The following is a 19,374-nucleotide window of genomic DNA, read 5'->3' on the forward strand; positions in this document are numbered from 1 at the left end:
TACTGCCCTTTGTAACCATGGCTCCTGGACCTGCTCACGTTAGTGCCAAAAACACCATCTCCCAATTAGAACAGCTTTGGGATAATCAGCACATTCGGAAAACTGCTGAGCATTTGGTTAAACAATGCATTACATGTCTACAGCACAATCCCGGGAAGGGAGCATCAACCCCTACTGGCGGATTTTCTCCACCCTAGGTCCCCTTCGAACACTTCAAATGGATTATATTCAGTTAGAGCGCTGTAATAATTTGAAGTATGTATTAGTTGTGGTTCGTTCATTTATTAAGTGGGTGGAGGTGTGGAAGTGGATTATTATTAACCCACTGGTGCAGGGGTCACACTTAGCCCATGGTTCTTAACAAGTAATGAGGAATCAACAGTGGAGTGAAGTACAAACCATAGGTCATTTATTAGCATTCATGAATGGGGCTCCGTTCAACAAGCACCATAGAGATACTCAAGGAGAGAGAGCACACTGAAAGATGGGTTACATGGGTTTTTATAGTAAAAGATCACAAACAAGGGACGCCCAGAGGTAAATACAGCTTTGAGAAAAACACACAAATGAAGTAAGACAAGAATCAACAGCCTCGGTGTCTTGTGTAATTGCTATGCCCTAAGGCTGAACAACAAGATATGCTATCCGAGTAGACTTTACTTCAGGATTAACCATTGCCTGAAAACCCTTGAGCAGTGAGATAATTCAGATTTTACATTTCAACAGAGGCTTATCCAACCAAAGACAACACAGCCTTGACAACAGCTAAAATTCTGCTAAAAGAGTTCTTCCCCCGTTTTGGAATTTGTAGAGTCCTATGGAGTGACAATGGCCCCCATTTTACTGGCCAAATAATAGAGTACCTAATGAAGGGTTCAGGGGTAAGACAAAGGTTTCATGCTGCTAATTATCCCCAGGCAGCAGGTCTAGTAGAGTGGTACAATGCCACATTAAAGTTGAAACTGGCAAAGATACTAGCAACAACGGGCTTTAATTAGCCAGACACTCTGCCTCTAGCATTATCTGTTTGTTCCATCCCACATAGTAGGATTGGACTTTCTCCCTACGAAATAGTTTTTGGCAGGCCTATGAATGTATGGTGACCCCCAAGGACAAAATGTGATAAAAGAAATACAGTATCCTGTTTTGAGTAATTACCTGAAAACCTTGACTGACAAATTGTCTCTGATTTACCAGCAGGTGCATAAAGCAACACCAGACAAATCAGAGGGTCCGGCTCATGGTCTCCAACCAGGAGAATTCGTTTTAATAAAGAATTTTCAACGTTCTAAGAATCTAAAACCTCGTTGGAAGAACGCAGAGCAAGTTCTGCTAGCAACCCGAACTGCTGTCCATGTCACCAACAGACACAACTGGATTAATGCTGCACATTGTAAAAGGACCCCGGTGACTGTTCTCCAACCAGAAGGTAGAAACGATCCGAAGGACATCTGACAAATTCAGAAGAGTGTTGCTCCTCTGAATGAAGACACTTTCTTTCCTGATCAAGCTACGCCTTCGGGAACCAGGTACGATTTACGACCAAGGAAGGGAAGGAGCAGATAGCGATTGCTGAGGACCAGTTTCAATTAGTGGGATGGTTCGGCTGTGACACAGTAGGATCACAGAATCGTCTGAACTAGGTTCAGCTTGGGTTGTGATACGTGTTCAGTGGTGCTTGGGTCTCTCTCCGACCTGTGGTTATATTGATACCAAGAAGGAGAAATGCTGAAATTGGGATCTAAGTTGCGAAGCAATGACAAGACTTTGGTGGCTTTGATCCTATTATTGATAATACTGGCAAGCAGCATTTTGGACAATGGAGAAAGGAATTCCGGCTTCAAACGTATTGCCCACTACTACTCCTGCCCCAACGGAACATTATTACTTCACTCTTCCCTTTTCATGAAAAGAAGCATCGAATGTCATACCTTAGTAACACTTTCATACAAATGTTACATCATACTCTTAATGATACAAATACTGCTAACTGCTGGGTATGTGGTATGTTGCCAGCCCATCAGAAGAAGGGAGGAATGCCTATCATTCCCCTGCCATTTTCACATAATGGCTCTTGTGGAGCCTGGTTCGCTCTGTTGTGGGCCTTTACTGTTGATAATATTGCTCCACCGGATGTAGGAAGACCTAATACACAGTTAAATCAGGTCTGTTACTACACCAATGATGAAGGCCTCCCACAGGCCAAAGTAACTGTATGGGAAATGGAGGAGTATCATAGAGAAAATTCCTCCACAAGATACGTTTGTCCTAACACTCACACAGCCAAAGGTAATGGGCCTCCTGTCATCACTGTTACTAGAGCCCGAGCAAATCTCTGTGTAAGCAGTGTTGGCAGTATCCCTGTGGGAAAAAGTGACTGCACTACAGTATTGAATATTACTGGAATGAATAGCAGTTTTCTATCATCTCATAACACTTACTTCATTTGTGGAAACAAAGGTTACTATCATCTACCAATTGGATGGTCTGGAATATGCTATGTGTCCTTTTTGCTTCCTCCCGTGTTCTGAGCACCTGCATCTTATCACAAAGACCAAAAATTGTTTAATGACATTTCCTTCAACTGATTCAAAAGAATTATAACGAATGATGGAGTAGATCAAACTGATACTGCATTACAGCAATATGTTGACTTTAATATGGGATTCTTCTTCTTTGTTGGTGCAGCCCTAAATAGTAGGAAAATCCAATGCCTAACTTGAGTATTAGAAGCAGTAACTAATCAAACAGCGATGGCTCTGGGAAATATTACAGAAGAGCTCCAAATTACGAGAATTGTAACTTTATAAAACAGGATGGTGTTAGAAGTAGTCTTAGCCGATCGTGGTGGAGCATGTCGCATTATCTGGAGTAGCTGCTGTGTGTTTATCCCTGACCACGCCCTATCTGTTTATGACACCATTTCCAATTTGCATAAAATAGCTGTGGAAATACATCAAGACCGAGGATCATTGACTTGGTCTGAGTGTGAGTGGTTATGGGGAATTGTTTCTACTTTGGGCTGGAAATTATGAATGGGAATAGTAACCATAGGAATCCTCTTTTTCACTTGCTGTTGCTGCATTCAATGTGTCCCAACAATATGTACAGATTTTATAGCCACTTGTAATAGTATTGAATCTCCCCCGATTAATGTTCATGAATTGAATCAAGAAATGATGATGCAACTTGAAATTAACGAATTCATGAACATTGATATACAAGATTAATATATGTGCTTTTAAAATGGATTCAGCATAGGCTAAAAAGGAAGAACTGCTGAAATTTAAAATCCGATTCTCACGTTTTTTGATTGAGCTATGCATCATCCATTTTCACCCCTGCCCTACTTTCAGCCCCGGCTCGATCCTTAACACCGCACTTGCATAAACATTGGTAAAGAATCTATATTAGGGTACTGTAAGCTATGTATACATGCGGAGTCAGCGCAAAAAAATAGCTGGGGTCTACTCGGTTTTTTCAGACAATGGTAATGCCGCAAGTAAAGTTTACCCAGATAGCATATCTTGTTGTGCAGCCTTAGGATGTGGCGAATGCACAATGCAGCAAGGCTGTCGATTCTTGCCGCTACCTCATTTATGCGCTTTTCCCAAAGCTCTGTTTACCTCTGGGCGTCACTTATTTGGTATCTTTTGCTATAAAAACCAGTGTAACCATCATTCAGTGTGCTTCCTCCTTGAGTATCTCTATGGTGCTTACCGGATGAGGCCCCGTTCATGAATGCTAATAAATGACCTTTGGCTTGTACTTCACTCCAGTGTCGATTCCTCCTTACTTGTGGACGAAGGGTGACCCTGCCCAAGTGGGTTTTAAATAATCTGCTTCCACAAATCCCCAGCTGTTCTTTTGCGCTGACTCGGCATGTATAAATAGCCTACAATGCCCTAGTCTAGATTCTTTACCAATGTTTATGCAAGTGCGGTGTCAAGGATAGAGCCGGTGCTGAAAGTAGGGCAGGGGTGTAAATGCTCAATCAAAAAACGAGAGAATCGGATTTTAAATTTCAACACCATCACAAGCACTTCCTTGAGCACTTATTTAATTTCACGTTCTCTCGAGCAACAGCTGACATTATGAATTTCTGTTATAAAACATGATAAATGCTCAAAATCTGTTATGGTTTAATTAACGTGTTGATGTGGGTGTTACACAAGACTTCTCTCAGATATAGGTCGGTTGGACCAACAGTATATGCAGGCACACCTCAGCTCCCTTTGTGTGACTGTCTAGAGTGAATGCACAAGACCCCAACAGACCGGCAGAGGCACAGAATGGTTAAGCAAGAAAATGCCCACTTTCTAAAAGTGACATTTATATAAAACATGCAATTTAAAAACCAATTCACCAAAATATGTATTTTTATATTTTGTGAGTTCAGAGATCCCAAACTCCAAATCTCTAGCTGCTCCCAATGGAAAATTACACTTAAAATATATTTCAAGGCAATCCACATGTAACCCTATGGGAGAGATAGTCCTTGCAATAGTGAAAAATAAATTAGCAATATTACACTTAATATTAGGACATGTAAAACACACCAGTACTTGTCCTACATTTTAAATACACTGCACCATGCCCATGGGGCTACCCTGAGCCTACCTAAGGGGTGACTTACATGTAGTAAAAGGGAAGGGTTGGACCTGGAAAGTGGGTGCACTTACCAGGTCAAATTGGCAATTTAAAACTGCGCACACAGACACCGAAGTGGCAGGTCTGAGACATGCTTGCAGGGCTACTCATGTGAATGGCACAATTAGTGCTGCAGGCCCAGTAGTAACTTTTAATTTACAGGCCCGAGCACACCTGGTGCACTTAACTGGGGACTTAAGAGTGAGTCAAATATGCCAATCATGGATAAACCAATCACCAATACATTTTACAAAGGGAGCATATGCACTTTAACAATGGTTAGTAGTGGTAAAGTGCCCCGAGTCCTAAAGCCAACAAAAATAGTTGAGAAAAATAGGAGGAATAAGGCAAAAAGTTTGAGGATAACCCTGCAAAAAGGGCCAGGTCCAACACCGATGAAAAGTGACACTGTCTCTGTGAATATACAGGGCGATGGCTTGAAATTGTAGTTGCATCCTTCTCCTCGATATCCTCGCATTTTCCAGATTTTAACTTTAAGTGGCACTGTATTGATTGCATTCTCTTGTGCTTAAGTAAAATGCTCACAATTTTAAAAACTCAAACGTATTTTTTAATCTGCTATAAAGAGACTCCAGAAATAATACTTATTTATCCTCATAGATTATACTTGTTTTATGATGCACAAAATAGGAGACTATAGGTTTGTGAGAGGGTATGGTTGAACTACAGTAGATCACATGTTATAAAGGAAAATTACACCCAGTAGATTGCAGATGGTTGAGACTAAACTAGCTTCTCTTCAACATTATAGATCATTACAAAAAAAACTTGTAATTTCATTTTTTTTATAACAACTATTTTCAGTAGCAATATTTAAAAAATAAAAACATTTCAGACATACTGATTTTAGGAGCATTTTTCATGTTGTTGTGGAGTTTTGTATAGTACAACACTAAAATAAATGATTATCTAGGTGCCTTTAATCTACTCCGAGTACAGATTTTAAATCATACTCAAAGCAACAAAATGTATCACAAAATGAATGGGATTATTAGTGGACTTTGTTAATAATTGTCTGAAGCAGGTTACTAAAATCAGACTACAAGTCTGCGGGAGAGGAAACTTGAGTAAATTTAGAAGGATTAGCAAACTACTTAGATTATTACCTTGAAAGTGTATACTTACTTCAGAATTCCATTTGCCCCTGTATACACTTCAATTGCATTTGGGCTGGATGGAAGCATAGTAATAATCCGGTCTGCTTTTTCTGCTACATCTGCTGGAGAATCTGAAATCTGCAGCAAAAGAAATGACATTTTCAAAAACTACAATTACCATAATAGATAGTAAGAAGACCATCTTTATATACATTTGAAGGAAGTTTCAGGTAAGTGCTAAATAAATATTGGAGATCAATTTGAGTAAGTTAACTACACAAGCTATGCCATCCGCCACCTGTTTGGATGCCTCTGCTGTACTCCTTATACAGATCTCATTGCTGTTCAGACTCTGGGGGAATCCAACTAGGATCACATGTTTGCACAAAGAAAGAGGGGGCGCTAGGTGGCGCACATCCAAGAAGGCCACACGCCCGTGAGGCTCTGGAAGCTTGGCATCAATATCCGGCAACTATCCTAATTTCTACCCCAGATGGAAGTTAGTTTTTGTGCTCCAACTCTCCGTTGAGGTCTCCGCTCTTGGTGGTAAAAAAAAAAAGAAACGGTGCTTCAGCACCTTTGTGGACCCAGCTGCGTGGTTCTGACTGTTGCGGGGGCTGACTGTTGCGGGGGGCTGACTGTTGCGGGGGGCTGACTGTTGCGGGGGGCTGACTGTTGCGGGGGGCTGACCTGGCTGATCCCGCTGGACGCCTGGCTGATCCCGCTGGACGCCTGCCTGAGGACTGTGGCTACTTGAGCCCGCGGCTACACACATGGAGTCGGGCCCCGCTGAGCCCTGACCGGGGACTCGACCTGCCTGCTGCGCACTGGCCTCCCGTCACTCCCTGCTCCTGCCGGTGATTCGAAAACATATCTGTATGGGGTCCGACCGCTTGTGAGGCTGGGAATCGGCGGTGCGGACCCTTGGCTGCAGTGAGGAGCTGCAACATCCAAAGGTAGGACTGGGGGGGCACCTACCTTTCCACGGCCTTGCTCCCCCACTGCTGGCCAACATTACATCACCCCCCTCTCGCTGGCTGCCTCCTTACCTGTGCTGCGTGTTTGGGCTCCAGGGGACCTCACCGACGGCGCTGAACCCTGCTGCTAATTTCCGTTACCACTATTCTCCCGCCTGTAGCCTGCGACTTGAGCCACGAGAGGTCCGCCCGCATATGTACACTTCGGAATGAAACTAATTATGTGAACTATCGCAAGGGCCTCGAAACCTGGTTATTCAACTTATATGGTCTTTTTTCTTTTTCTCGACCTTCCAGGTGGCGCCGGGAAACCCTAGGGTAGCTGTGCGCATAAGAAGAATGAATTAACATTAACATACGAGACAACAGGGTTGCGGTGCGGACCGGACACTGATGCGTCGCCCCATTGCTAGACGCCTACTTGCCTGAGGCATATGCCTAGACTCTGTGGGGCCCATTGACGGCACTGGACCCTGCCGCGCACTTACAGGAGCACTATCCTCTTACCTGCGACTCGAGCTGCGTGAGGCCTGCCCGCATGAGGGGCTGTGGAGTTGCGGTGCGGAGTTGCAGTGCGAACTCGGGCCTGACGCAAAGCAACGCCTTGTGGTCGACCAGCAGGGTGCCCCCAGATACCAGCTGTGCGCCCCCGCTGTGCAGTGACCCTGGTGTGCACTCTTGGGCACTATACTGCTACCCCTGCTGGATGCCTACTTACTTGAAGTGCCTCTTTGGACTCCCAGGCGGTGCACACCAATACTGGGCCGGTCTTGGGACCGCTTCACACTGCAGCTGTACCGTCCCACTGTTCTGTTGACTGACAGCATCGCTGCGGAGGCCGCTGGGAACTGTGGAGAAGTGCTGTCCTCAGTCTGTTAGCCCGCTTGGAGTTGTGTGCCCCGGCTGTTCTACGCTCCACCACCTCTCTACATGCACCGACTGCAGCTGCATATCAATTATATCGGTCCTGGGTATAAGCACCTGCAGCCTGGTACGGCTGTCTCCACGTGCTTATCAACCATTACACTCGGTGCTGGCCTGCTGCGAGGCTCTTGCGCCCCCCCCCCCGCCCCCACTGAAAGCTCTGCCGACGCCTTCTCGCTGTGAACCTGTCCTACATCACTACAGCACCACAAACATTCCTCTCCTGCTGTAATCTTTAACCGGGGGCATCTACTCCCTCCTATTGCAGAGGGGCCTGTCTGTCTCGGGCAACGGGACACAATGGGTAAGCCTGATGGTCGCCAACCAAGTCTCACATTTGACACAAAAAAAAGGCGGTGACCAGATTGAATTCGGCTGACCCTGCACACCTACCAACATTGAACAAACGCAACCCCTGCCGCAAGCCACTGGAGACGACGTTAAGTCCATACTCCTTGCAGTGCAGCACAGTTTATCGGACTTATCAGGGAAAATGGACACTACGAACAACTGCTTGGATTTCCTCGTGCAAAAAGTCGATAAGCACGACGGACAGTTAAAGGAGGCAGAACGCCGCATCTCCGAGACCGAGGACATTACCACCCAAATGCAAACACAGGTCACACAGATGGACAAACTGCTGAAAGAGATTGCTGCCAAGAATGAGGACATTGAAGCCGGTACCCGCCGCAACAATGTACGTATTTTAGGCATACCGGAGAGCACGTACACTGGCCGGATGGAGGACGATGTCTAACGCCTCCTCAAAAGCTCCTTTGGCGCAGACTCGTTCTCACCGCACTTGGTAGTGGAGTGCGCTCATCGCTCTCTGGGCCAGAGACCGCCCCCAAGAGAGTCCCCTCGACCCATCATTGCGGGTCTTCTCAATTACCGTGATCACGACGTCGCACTCCAGAAAGCCCGTGAACTGAAGCCACTACAATTCGAGGGGAACTCCTTCACAATCTACCCCGACTTTATGCTTGAGGTCCAGGAGGAACGCGGGAAATTCCTCACAGTAAAACAGAAACTCTGCAAAGCACAACTGGAATACGCCCTCCTATAACCGGCGAAGCTCCGCATCACACACAATGGCAAGCATGTATTCTGCACCAAGGCGCAGCAAGTGGAAGGCTTCCTGAAAACCACTGCACGACACTCACCCTGTCCTGATCACAGCTCCAGCCCATCCTCTTCGGCCAACGACTAGTCCAGCCTACAGTGGAGCCTCATGTTATTCACTAATAAGGGATGGCTACTTTCAAGCTCACCGCTCACGCGGGCTGCAGAGTGTCGCCCTCTACTCACATCCGATGTGAAACAATGGACAGTTTCAATTTGCTGCCACAACCATGTCATTATGTCCAGATCAAACTCAGAGACAGATAAGTGTGAGATAGGTGATGCTCATTATATCCTGTAATGTGTTACCCCCCCCCCTTTTTTTCCTTTTTTACTTGCCTGTTGCTGGCTTATGTTGTTTCCTAAGGAGTAGAACCTTGACACTGTGCCAAGCCCCCTTCCTCCTTAGGCTGCTTCCTCCCCTGTGTGGGTTGTAACCTAGGGACTGCACCGCACTGCTGTTTGGAGGCTAGCCGCGGGAAGGGATGGCTGCCATCTGGTGGCCCTTACATGGGAAATCCCCCATTGCAAATTATCCCTGTTACACTGTATTGGCTTATACATTTCTTGCTACCGAAGGCCTAGTCCTGTTAGAATGGACTGGCCTGTTTTTCTAATTGGGAAATTGGGTGGGAAGTAGTATCCTGGCACAATTGGGGTGCCGATGTGTGGGGGGGGGGACGGGGGGGGAGGAGGTTTGGGGACAATGGAGACAATGCACCTACGTTATGTTTATTCACAGGGTCCGACTGGGACAGATGCTGGTTACACCACTCACATATACACTTGAGTCACAATGCTCCTCAGCCACGCTATTACACGTTTGAGTCTTCTGATGTATTGCATTGTCAATATTATTGTAAAACGACATCTTCCCTGCACCTGCAACACAGATAGACCCCCTTGCAATCAATTTACTCACGTGGAATGTTAGGGGCCTCCGTGATACGAGCAAACACCAGCAGATACTGTCTTATTTGGACAGACACCACATACAAATTTCTATGCTCCTGGAGACACACCTTGACCCTGCACGACCTTCATGTTTTGGCTCTGGTTGGGCCTGTATGCGATCCTTTTCATCCTACTCCTCGTACTCACAAGGCACGCTTATTTTAATAATGAAAAACACACCGTTCAAATTGAGAGGTACGTACATTGACTCTTCTGGCCGTAGCGGTTTCATCTGGGGCACTTTTGCCACACAATGTGTCACTCTTGTCTGTAGTTACGGCCTTAATACAGATGATCGGGACTACTTCATGACGCTCTGGGGGCATGTGCTTAAGATAGGTTCCACACATGTTATATGGAGAGGAGATCTCAACACAGTCATCTGTCCTTTTATGGACCGCTCTAACCCTCTTCCACATCACTACAGTGTGTGAAGTCCTCTCAGGGTTGCTCGTGGACAATGCTCTTGTCGATGCTTGGCGACATGTACACCCCACCATCACGGAAGGCACTTTTTATACAACTGGGCATGCTGCCTGGTCGAGTTTAGATTATTGGTTGTGTTCTCGGGGTGTCGTCCCCTGGATCAAAATGGCCACTCATATGGCACGTACCTACTCTGACCACGCTCCAGTGCGCCATGAATTAGTACCGCCTGATTCTGTGGCTGTTCCGTGCTGCTGGCGGCTTGTCCCAGAGACTATTCTGGACACTGTGTTCAAAACTGAATTCGGGGAAGAGATAGAAGACTTCTTTCTCATGAACAAAGGCTCTGTTGACAGTGTTGGCTTGCTCTGGGAAGCCTTTAAAGTTACAATTAGAGGTGTCTGTATGTCCAAGAAGTTTGGGGTGCTCCACGACCTTAGGAGAGATCTGAAACGCCTTGAACTTAATGGCTAGAGGTGGACATGTGGGCGACCAGCTCTGGAGAGAAGCGTGCTGCCCGCCGCGAGCTTTTAACGGAGTATACCGACACTGCGAACCGTGAGGTGAAATTCAGAGGTAAATATTATACTGCCCACCGCTATGGCGAAGGCGAGAGGCCTGGTCGGGCATATGCGAGCACTATTAAAATGCCCCGCTTCTCAAACCACATCTTGGACGTGGTGGACGATAGTGGTGTGCGTTACAGAGACAGCTTAGACATCCTCAATATCTTAACTACATAGTACTCTGAACTTTACGGCTCGCACCGCACGACCCCCCTGACTTCCCTCTTTACTTTGTGACATAACCCTAGGTTGGCTGGGATATTCCCAACGCGAGTTCCTGGCGGCCCCGTTTGAGGACGATGAGTATCGGGAAGCCATAATGCAAATGACATCCGGGAAGGCGCCCGGCTCGGATGGGCTACCTATTTACTTTTACAAAATGTACATGGATCAGTTGATCCCAGTGCTTAAGGAGGTATTCATCGAGGCTCATGAGACACTCACACTGCCTGGCACCATGAGAGAGGCACTCATCACGTCTTTATTAAAACTTGGCAAACCTGCAGATCGCTGCGAGTTCTATAGGCCCCTCTCACTTATAAACACTGATGCGAAAATTCTGGCTAAATTATTGGCAAACCGGCACAGTCTACTTATGGAAAAACTAGTCCTCCCCGACCAGGCTGGGTTTGTACCAGGGAGAGCCACATCCCACAACCTTAGGACCCTGTTTTCCATTTTACAAGCCGTAGACCCAAAATTACAATTGGTAGTTGTGTTTCTCGATGCCTCAAAGGCTTTTGATTCAGTGGAGTGGGACTACCTATTTACTGTTTTACACTATATGGGCCTCCCCATTGGATTCCTCGCATGGATTAAGCTTTTGTATACCTCTCCCACTGAGAGAGTTTTGATTAATGGACACCCCTCACCATCCATCCCCCCTCCCGCGTTACGCGTCAGGGGTGACCACTCTCCCCCCTCTTGTTCGCCCTGATTATGGAGCCCCTTGCAGTGAAAGTCAAGCAACATCACAACAACATGGGCCTGCGCTGTCTTCTTCGCCCGATACTCTATCTCCTTATATGCGGACGATGTGACCCTCTATATTAAAGATCCCCAACATAATCTTAATACACTGCTGTGAGAGTTTGTCAGATTCGGAGGCCTATCCGGGATACACATAAACTGGTCCAAATCGCACATTTTCCCCTTGCCCAACTCAGTCATTCCATTTACGACTGATTACCCGCTCGAGTGGTGTGCTGATGATGCTAAATATCTAGGGATTATGTGACCTCAGACAGGGACAAATTGATGTGCATCAATTACGGATGAGCAAAGGAACACGTCACATACTGTATCACCCAGTGGATTGCCCTTCCCCTGACCAAGTTCTGGGCGTATCTCCCTTATAAAAATGGTAATCCTCCCAAAATTTTTATACCTTTTTCTAAAAATTCCATACAACCCTGGTCGACACTTCTTTGCCACACTCCGATCGGAATTGATTAGCCTTGTATGGGCTGGAAAGCAACCACGTATACAGTGGAACGTGATGATGCGGCCATACTCTCTCGGGGGGTTTGGCATTCCAAACTTCAAGCTTTATTACCTTTGTGCACAAGCTCATTATGCCCACTTCTGGTTTCACCCACCCCGGTACACAGCTCATGTCGCCACGGAGCATTGGCTTGCAGACCCCATCCCCCTAGACGGAGTCATTTTGGCCCCCACGACATCCCGTAACAGCGACCCATCCTCTGTGGATTTCACGATCTCGGCCTGGTCCCACATATTGAAACACATGCACGTACCCAGTTTATATTCCCCGCTTCTTCCGCTTTCAGATCACCCTGAGCTAACGCTCCTACTTACAGGAAGGGCTCTTCAAAAACACTGCACGTAAACGAAACCTCAGTTGTTGGGGAGACCTCTATAGTAACGGCAAATTCCGTTCTCTCCATCAACTGTGTCCTGACCCCCCACCATCCACTATGGAAACATTTCTGTGTGCTCGCCTCCGCCAGGGTATACAGGCTTGCTTTGACAAGTACCCATCCGAGCCCGCTACATTTGCCCCGCTGCATAAGGTCCTGCGCGCCCCCACCGCTTCCCATTTGGTGTCCACACTCTACCATGGCCTTTACAGTGACATTGACTATCCGCATGTCCGGCACGCGCCAAGTGGTCAGAGGAGTTGGGCCAGGACATCACAGACGCGCAATGGCTATACTGCTGTGGACAGACTGGGCAGATATCAGTCAATAGTAGACTTTGCATCATACGCTATAGGATCCTATATCGCAGCTATTATACCACAGCTACACTTCATGGATTCGGCTTAAGTGACACACACAGATGTGATAGATGTAAAATAGAACATGCAGACTTCCTGCACCTTGCCTGGGATTGCCCTGATATCCACGCTTATTGGGGTGAGGTCCTCACGGCCCTCAACTCAATGGCCTCTATACCGCTCTCGAGATCTCCACTGCTAGCGCAATTGGGCTATACTGAGCAACTTCCTGCTAAACATCGGCGCTTTGTGTCCTTATACCTGGTGCTTGCTAAGCGGCGTAAAGCCTGTCGATGGGGTAGAGGACAGGCGTCAGCATATGGCGTCCTTGAACCTCAAGGGCGACCCTCAAGGCACTGCAAGACTGCGCGCAAGCGCTTAAATCATTGAAAACCAAATGTTCTTGGATAGTTTGCAAAGCTTTCCTTCAGCTTTATTTTTCAAATTTTTTAAATTGTAATGTTCATATCATATGTTCATTTTTAATTCATCAAATGAAGTTAATCCATTGAAACAAAGCAGTATTCAAACAAGTTCCCAATGCATTTCGTGCGTCTAGCGCACTTCATCAGGGGAATCTGAAAGTGAAAATAACTTGTGGTTAGGATGCATATCCCCGTCATTCCATTTAGCAACATATAAAATTAGTATAGTCTCAAACGAAACTCTGTCATAGCTAGACATTGTCAAATTAAGATAGTACCGTGATACCATGAAGCAGGAAAATTCAGTCACATAAGAAAATTCCATAAAACAAGATAAATACCAAGAAACCAACTCAAGTGCATCTTGTGCTGTCTTATAACTAAATGTAAACATTGCTGCATAGTCATGAGCTGATGTTTGTGAATTACATGCAAGTGTGCCCAATTAAAAACAAAAATGCAAATGTGTTTGACTCAGGAAGACTTGAAACATCTGAAACGTGTTTGTGATACTTCTAAGCTATTATTAGTGAAATGCAGAGGTATGTGCCCAGTTAAAAACCAAATGCGTTGAGCTTTGAAAATCTAAAATTAGCTGGACAGTACTCCGGGGTGCTACAAAAGGTCTGGGATTCCCCGTGCCATTACGTGCAGCTGAATACAGCTTGCCAATTATAATCCTGGCCTGCTGTCTAGTGGCAGACTGTGCAGCTTACCTCTTTTCTCTGCTCTTTCGAAATTACGCGTTACCAAACGCGACATTGTGAAAAGCCGAGGCTTCTCAGAGACGGCTTTTTGGGTGTGTTTCAGAGACATAAACAACGGACTGATGTGCGTTCCAAGGGTATGGACGCCATCTTGGAAAGTGTTTAGACATACCGAGTGTGTTAGAGTGAACCCAGTGTTGGGAAAGTATATAGAAGGGAAAATAGGTGTCCAGAATTGTACCAATGATGAATGGTACAAGATTCAGATGAAATGCAACCCGTGAAATGAAAGGAAAATTTATAAAGGCAACCCTGTCTCATGTGGTTAGTAACCATGGACTAGTGACACTATGTTATAAATAGCAAGCAAATTCCAAACGGTCATTGAGTCCATGCGGTTTCATGGAATTTAAAATATAAATCCATGAATTATCTTTTTGTAGAAGTAGTTTGTTGTTGTTGATGCCTGACGATTTTTTAACCACTTCAAGGATGGTGAATCTTAGTTGTGCAACGCTGTGATGACACTCTTGGAAATGTACAGCAACAGTAGATTTGATGTTGGCTGTTCTTATGTTGCTTTTGTGCTCTAGTATACGTGTCTTAATTTTCCGGATAGTTTTACCCACATATACCAGTCCACATGGGCATTTGAGTAGGTATAAAACGTTCGCTGTGTCACAGGGCGCATTAACTTTCAATTTGATGGAATGGCCTTTCATGGGGTGGGTGATGCTGGCCCCTAACAAGATTATTGCAGTTGCTGCAATTGTGGCAAGGTACAGTGCCTTTGTATACAACGTTCTCTGGCGTGTTTGTGGGTTTAATCATCTCTTGAATGTTTTTACTACGAGTATATCCGAACACCGGTTCAGCCATAAAAATCCCATTGAAGTCAGGTTCACTTCTTAAGATGTCCCAATGCTTTTTTATGACTTTTATGAATGAATAACTCAAGGTAGAGAATTCAGAAACCACTACTGTTCTTTTTTGCATAGGTTTAGTTGATGGTTTTAACAAATCTGCTCTATTCCGTTCTATACATCTTTGTTGTGCTTGAGCCAATACGTGTGCCGGATAGCCACGCTCGGCAAATCTCTTAGCCATGTTCTCTAGCTGAATAGGTACTTCGTTTGAATTCAAAACAATTCTTTTCACCCTGTACAGTTGTGAGACTGGTAAGTTATTTTTCAAGGATTGTTGATGGAAACTTCTGTAGTGGAGCAGATTGTTACGATCTGTTTCTTTTTTGTAAAGGTTAGTTTCAATTCTTGGACCTTTCCTTGTCAGTTGTACATCCAGATAAGCAAAGGTGGTATCATCAATGGTGTAGGTGAATTGTATTCTTTCATTTATGCTGTTCAGCTGTTCTAGTGCGGTGAGTAAATCAGATTTTAATCCTTGCCATATGACAAAAATATCGTCGATGTAGCGTAAAAAGACTAGTCCATGCTCTTGCCATGTTTGTGACTCAAAATGTTTTTTGTCTCGAAGACGTTCATGAAAGTATTAGCATAGGCTGGGGCAGCACAATTGCCCATTGATGTTCCTGTTAGTTGGAGATAATGTTCGTTATCCCACTCAAAATAGCTCTGGTAAAAAGTATATGTCAATAATTCCATTAGGAAAATTTGAAAACGGATATCCAGGTCAGAGTTCAATAGTGTCTGTTCAACAGCGTCAATCCCCAAATCATGGGGTATAGAGGTGTATAATGATTTGATGTCAATCGTGCATAACCAAATGTCTTGATTGTCAGGAAGAAGGATTTGATCCATTTTGTTGAGAAAATCGGTGGTATCTTTCACGTAAGTGTTGGCTTTGACCACAAACGGCTGTAAATGAGTGTCCAAAAATTTCCCAATGGGTTCATGCAAGCTTCCCATGGTGGTGACTATGGGTCTCAGTGGAGGGTTGATTAAATTTTTGTGGACTTTGGGAAGCACATATAGGGATGGTACCCTAGGATGTTCCGTGATAAGAAATCTTTTGGTTCTTTCAGTAATCGTACCTGCATCCCGAGCTTTCATCAATAGTTGTTGAAGCAACTGCTGGAAGGGTTCAGTTGGGTCATGCCCCAGTGGTAGATAGGTATTGGTGTCATTGACATGTTCTGAAACTTTCTGGTTGTAAAATTCGGCATCCATTATAACCAGGGAGCCGCCTTTGTCGGCTCTTTGGCAAATGATGTTGGAGTGTGATGCTAATTTGTGAAGAATGTTCTTTTCTTTTTTAGACATGTTGAGAAAATTAGAACGTTTTTTTAAATTAAATTTTCCAATGTCATTCTTAACTGCTTCAGCGCTACCGCGTTTACCTGCTGTGCGCTGAAAAAGGAGTAAATGGCTTGTTTGTGACAAAGCCAGCTCGTCATGAGCGCAGGGCAGGTAACGCCCATGACGAGCTGGCTTTGTCATTAGCGTCGAAGTGGTTAACAAGAGTTTCAAACAGATCTAGAGATTTATGGCTTAGAGGAGCTTGAAAAGTGCTTGTGGGTCTTAATTCTTTCAATTCAGTGTCTTTCTCTTTTTCTCCCGGTTGAACAATATTCTCAAAGAAATGTCGAAGTCTGAGATTTCGCATCAGTTTGAAAACGCTAATGTCCAATTCCAATTGGTTTGTGTGATATGTAGGGACATATGATGTTCCTTTTTGTAGCGTTTTTATCTCCAGCGTGGATAAACTATATTTCGAAATGTTGATGACTAGAGAATGTTCATCTAATTCTTCTTCCCTTTCTTTTTGGGAGCTGGAATCGTGGGTGGTGGCGGTGTTGATGGAGCTGTGCCTTTTGCCCCTCCTGGGTCGCTGGTTATGTCTTGGCCTGCCTCTAAAAAAGGCACCGTTGTAGAGCGGGTATTAGTAGTTGATCCGGACGGTTGTTCCTTGGATGTAGAGGACAGGCGCCCAAATTTAAGGACTGGCTATCGGATTTGATACTTTGGCAAAATCAACTCAACACGTATGGTGAACTCCTCCCATGCTCCTTCCGCCCCAGAGATATTTATTAGAACATCCTCATGTGGACGACACTGCGCCTTAAATGTCTACGCCTGTTCCTCCATTTACAAATGATCACTTCAGCTCTTCCCACCCATCCATCATTTCTCCCTACTGTTTTGTCCTAGCCCTGATGTTCTTATCTTAGTGCTAATAGTGACAGCAAATGTATAATACCTTGCTTTGCTTTTTGATTGCCCTTACCTCATCTGTGGTGTGTACGGTTTCAAGATATTTCATATGACTAACTACTTGTATATGTCCTGATATGTCCCTGACATGTGACTCGACTTATGTATGCTTTGTCTCCCCTATGGTTATTGTAAATGCTTGTCTGTATACTGAAAAACCTCTTCAATAAAGTTTAAAAAAAAAAAAGTTTGCACAAAGAAAAGTACAACAAATATTGTCATTTGGGATCATTATCTGCTGCAACATCAGAGAAGACATGAACTATTCAGGTGAGGGAATTTATTGGTTAGCCCTAATCACACCAAATTATTGAGTATTTACTGATTTGGACTTCAGAATACCTTTTTAGGTCTGGTGTTAGGCAACACCTTTTGATTTGACTGAAATTATATGCATAATATACTTACTAAAAGTGACTTTCAGCCAGCCATCTTTATCCATTGGCCTGTTGAGTCATTCACATTTTTCTTCTACCCAGTAGAACATACTTGGTCAGCCACTTCAGAAAATGGCAAATTGCACTGGGAGTGAAGAATTCCAACCCCCTTCACGAGGAGGACATCCACACTCAAAGTAGTTCTCTTCAGTGCCAGGAGTACTATGGAAGGAATGCTTTTGGAACCAAAAGACTATGTTGGCCTTTTAGAATTTTTATCAATTTTCACAAAAGGCATTACACAACACAACAAACATTGGGGAAAGTCAAAGGAACAGCCACCATGTCATATCTATTGGTTTGCCAATGCTTGTTTAACTTCTGTTCACAAAATTTCAAATTACCTAATTGGAGCACTAAATTGATTCATTGAATATACACCATAATCCACAGTCCATTTTTTTCTACATGTTCACTGAAGCTGAACAGACAGACCCAGAAGACGCCAGTTGTAAACCAGTGTTCGTCATGGTTCATATAAAACATATATAAACGATAACAAGTGGAAGTTCATAAGAAAGCATGTATGTGTTACAAATAGGCCACATTACATTGCATGCATTTACAACGCATGCCATTATTATGCGGTCATTCCAAGACTACTTTGTTACATCGCATACCATTACAATGCAAGTCATTACAACGACTTGCTGTAGTGGGGGCGCTGGATTTTGGAATAGTACAATTTACTATTCCAACTCCAGTCTGTGCAACAGTAGGGAAGATGTTTGATTTTAAATCAAACACCTTCTGCCCCCTACAGCAAGTTGTTCTGACTTGCGTTATAATGGTATGCCATGTAACAACACGGTTGTTGTAATGACCGCGTTTAAATGTTAAATGGCATGCATTGTATCACATGCATGGTAATCGATGTTTACCATGTGTTACGGGCTGTCACTTTCCTCTGCCAATTCAGAAATAATAAAGCAATTACTGATCACTTGTAGCCTACCTATCTACAATTGATAATCTTTATTTGTGGGTGCAATCCTAAGATTGCAATGGGGTTGGCGTAACCAGAAGCAGCCACTTGATAATGCTAGTCATGCCTTCATATTTCCATCCCGCATACAGTAGTAAGACCCACCTCAGATGCAGAGCAAACACTCTTTCTATAAAATGAGGAATGGTTGTCAATGTATAGTCTGATGTTCTTTCCGATCAGAACAGAACTTCGTCCTGTGATTTGCTACACATATTGTGACCGTGACATAATTCATTATTGCTTCCTGTTGCCAGTATATGCATCCAAGCCATATGTTGGAGCTACTCAGAAAATGCTGTGCTTTTACTATAGGCTGTAGCATATACAAACATCTTCCCTGAAACCTCCAAAGGTCAATCTGAAATAAAACAACAAATATATAAACACCCCGTGATATATCACTTAATGCTGTAACCTTACACGGCGCTCTTGTATATCTTGCTTTGAACCACTGTTAGTGAGTAACCTAGTGTATGTCCCACTTACTATTATGTCTCGCCTACGTGTTACGAACCCCTGTGCCTGATCTAACTGATGACAGCTTATATCTGCATGTAACTGTACATTTCTTTATTTATTTTGTTTATCTGTCTCCATGTAGCTCTGCCTCCAGGCATCGACAGACACTAGTACCTTGGTTTTATTTCAGT

The 19,374-nt window shown here is 44.4% G+C and overlaps 1 protein-coding gene across 1 annotated transcript in view; it reads right to left on the minus strand.

Annotated features, from left to right (window-relative positions):
• The window catches only part of HIBADH (3-hydroxyisobutyrate dehydrogenase), a 523,510-nt gene that overhangs the window by 356,803 nt on the left and 147,333 nt on the right, over window positions 1-19,374 (minus strand). Inside the window, exon 3 of the mRNA XM_078663482.1 lies at window positions 5,797-5,906. Within this exon, the coding sequence (XP_078519608.1) occupies window positions 5,797-5,906 (110 nt within the window). The remainder of the gene's footprint in view (window positions 1-5,796; window positions 5,907-19,374) is intronic.

Source organism: Lissotriton helveticus, chromosome 10 (genome assembly GCF_964261635.1).
Source record: "Lissotriton helveticus chromosome 10, aLisHel1.1, whole genome shotgun sequence".
NCBI lineage: Eukaryota > Metazoa > Chordata > Amphibia > Caudata > Salamandridae > Lissotriton > Lissotriton helveticus.